The sequence below is a fragment of the Chaetura pelagica genome, unplaced genomic scaffold (assembly GCF_000747805.2).
Source record: "Chaetura pelagica isolate M959 unplaced genomic scaffold, ChaPel_1.0 scaffold938, whole genome shotgun sequence".
Classification (NCBI taxonomy): Eukaryota; Metazoa; Chordata; class Aves; order Apodiformes; family Apodidae; genus Chaetura; species Chaetura pelagica.
Window position 1 is genome coordinate 1017646 of NW_009954221.1, and position 2464 is coordinate 1020109.

General features: G+C 52.6%; 1 protein-coding gene across 1 annotated transcript; it reads left to right on the top strand.

The window, feature by feature from the left end:
- Nucleotides 1-883: 883 nt before the first annotated feature.
- Nucleotides 884-2464, top strand: CETN2 (centrin, EF-hand protein, 2). The gene is made up of 4 exons (XM_010003484.1): nt 884-1105; nt 1341-1469; nt 1945-2082; nt 2375-2464. Exons 1-4 carry the CDS (start codon nt 884-886, stop codon nt 2462-2464), a joined length of 579 nt encoding a protein of 192 aa, XP_010001786.1.

A 2464-nucleotide genomic window follows, 5' to 3' on the forward strand; every position in this document is an offset into this window, starting at 1 on the left:
CCCCGCCCTTTCCCGGCCCCTTCCCTGCCCTTTCCCGGCCCCTTCCCTGCCTTTCTCTGCCCCTTCCCTGCCCTTTCCCGGCCCCTTCCCTGCCCTTTCCCGGCCCCTTCCCTGCCTTTCTCTGCCCCTTCCCTGCCCTTTCCCGGCCCCTTCCCTGCCCTTTCCCGGCCCCTTCCCTGCCTTTCTCTGCCCCTTCCCTGCCCTTTCCCGGCCCCTTCCCTGCCCTTTCCCGGCCCCTTCCCTGCCTTTCTCTGCCCCTTCCCTGCCCTTTCCCGGCCCCTTCCCTGCCCTTTCCCGGCCCCTTCCCTGCCTTTCTCTGCCCCTTCCCTGCCCTTTCCCGGCCCCTTCCCTGCCCTTTCCCTGCCCTTCCCTGCCTTTCCCGGCCCCTTCCCTGCCTTTCCCTCAGGGGAAAGGTCCCTTCCCTGCCCCTGCCAGCAGGGCCCGGTCACGCGGCGTTTCTGTTGGGCATCAGACACGCAGAACGAGCTGTTCCAGCCCCTCCGGCAGGCCCGAGCGCCTCACGGGCCCTTCCCTCTGCTGCCCATGCTCAGCGTGTGTCGGGGGGGGGGTGTTGTGGGGGGGGAGGGTGTTTCCCTGCGTTCATGGGGTGAGTTCGCAGGAAATGGGGTCAGTCAGGGCTGTCTGCTCTGTGTGTCACCCCGTGCTCAAGGACCTTGGCACCTCAGCATCCTCCCTGAACTGCACAGCAAGGGAAGTGCAGGGAACCTCAGTCCTGCTGGCCTGTCTCTGCGTTAAACTCAAGGGATGTATTTACTTGTCTTCTCTAATTCCCATCATCTTTACTGGTTTTTACAAGCCCTGACCTGATTCTGGGGCCCTCCTTGCTCTCCCTGCTGCCATTTCCTCAGCTTGGCTTCTTTTCATGCTTCGCTCCCCTCAGGGGCTGGGCCTGACTCCCCCTTTGCTCTTGTCTTGCTGTGCCAAGGCCTCCAGCTTCAAGAAGCCCTCCCTGGGCTCCACGAGCCAGAGGAAGAAGGCAAGTCCCAAGCTGGAGCTGATGGAGGAGCAGAGGCAGGAGATCCAAGAGGCCTTCGACCTGTTTGACACCGACGGCACCGGGAGCATCGACGTGAAGGAGCTGAAGGTAGGAGCTGATCAGGAAATAGGGCCCAAAACACCTCCATGTCCTTACACGGGAAGGGAGAGGTTGTTTTTCTCCCCCTCCAGCATAAAACCTTCTCAGCAGGTACGTGTTTCTCGTTGCTGCTCAGGTGTCTTTAGGGCTGGGCTGGCCAAAGTGAAGATCAGCTCCCCCCCAGCCCCCACCACGGTTTTGTTCATGGTTTGGGATCATTTATAAATGTGTTTTGGCCTTGCAGGTGGCCATGAGAGCACTCGGGTTTGAACCTAAAAAAGAAGAGATCAAGAAAATGATATCTGATATTGATAAGGAAGGAACAGGGAAAATCAGCTTCAGTGACTTCTTGGCAGTGATGACCCAGAAAATGGTATGTGAATTGTAAAAGGGTTCTGAGTGAAAGCAGTTGGGGAAATGGCTGAGTACCCTTCATCTCCTCTTGGTTCCAGTGGAAGGTGAAAAGCACTTTTTAAAATCCTGACAGCAGAACAGGTGAGGATTGCAGGGCAGGGGGTGCCTGATCTCATCTTTCCAAGGAAAGCTGAAATAGTCATGTTGTTACCAAGGTCCTTTAACAATCAGGTTTGTGTTGTAAAAATCTTAAAACACATTGAGTAAAATGAGATATTTAACAGTGAAGGATCCTGATACTGAAATCCCAGAGGTGTCTGGCTATGGAGGGAAACAGTGCCCTGAGACCCTGAGGTTTTGCACAAACCCTTCAGGTTGCTCTGAAAACAGTTTCTCAGTCCTTCTAATACTTGTCTTTAACAACTCAGCCTGTTACCTACAACATAACCACTGCTTTTTTTTTTTTTCCTTAAACTTGTATTCACTTCTTTAAGGCTGAAAAAGATTCCAAAGAGGAGATTCTCAAAGCTTTCAAGCTCTTTGATGACGATGAAACTGGCAAAATCTCCTTCAAAAACCTCAAGCGCGTCGCCAAAGAACTGGGGGAGAATCTCACAGATGAGGAGCTGCAGGTTTGTACCTGGTAGATGAAACCACATCATTCCTGGTCCCTTGTTTACATTGGTTTAAAACTGATGTCAGTTTCTATAATAGATATTTTCTACACAGATTTTTGTGTTAAAAATATATGTATTTAAAATATTAATGTCTAGTTCAGTAAATATTTTGGAGCACAGTCGCTCTGGCCCTGAGCTAACACTGTCCCCTCCAGCACAAGCCACTAAAAGGTGGTTGTAATTCTGCATGAGCAGTTCTGATCCTGGCCTGCCCTGTGTCTGATTTCTGCACACAAATCTCTTGCAGGAGATGATTGACGAGGCAGACAGAGATGGGGATGGGGAAGTGAACCAGCAGGAGTTCTTGCGGATCATGAAGAAGACCAGCCTCTACTGA

Bases quoted from the DNA above. Each gene is read 5' to 3' on its own strand.
- CETN2 (XM_010003484.1), top strand. From the start codon at position 884: ATGCTTCGCTCCCCTCAGGGGCTGGGCCTGACTCCCCCTTTGCTCTTG. The intron at 1,106-1,340 runs GTAGGAGCTGAT...TTGGCCTTGCAG, and splicing joins TCGACGTGAAGGAGCTGAAG to GTGGCCATGAGAGCACTCGG. The intron at 2,083-2,374 runs GTTTGTACCTGG...AATCTCTTGCAG, and splicing joins TCACAGATGAGGAGCTGCAG to GAGATGATTGACGAGGCAGA.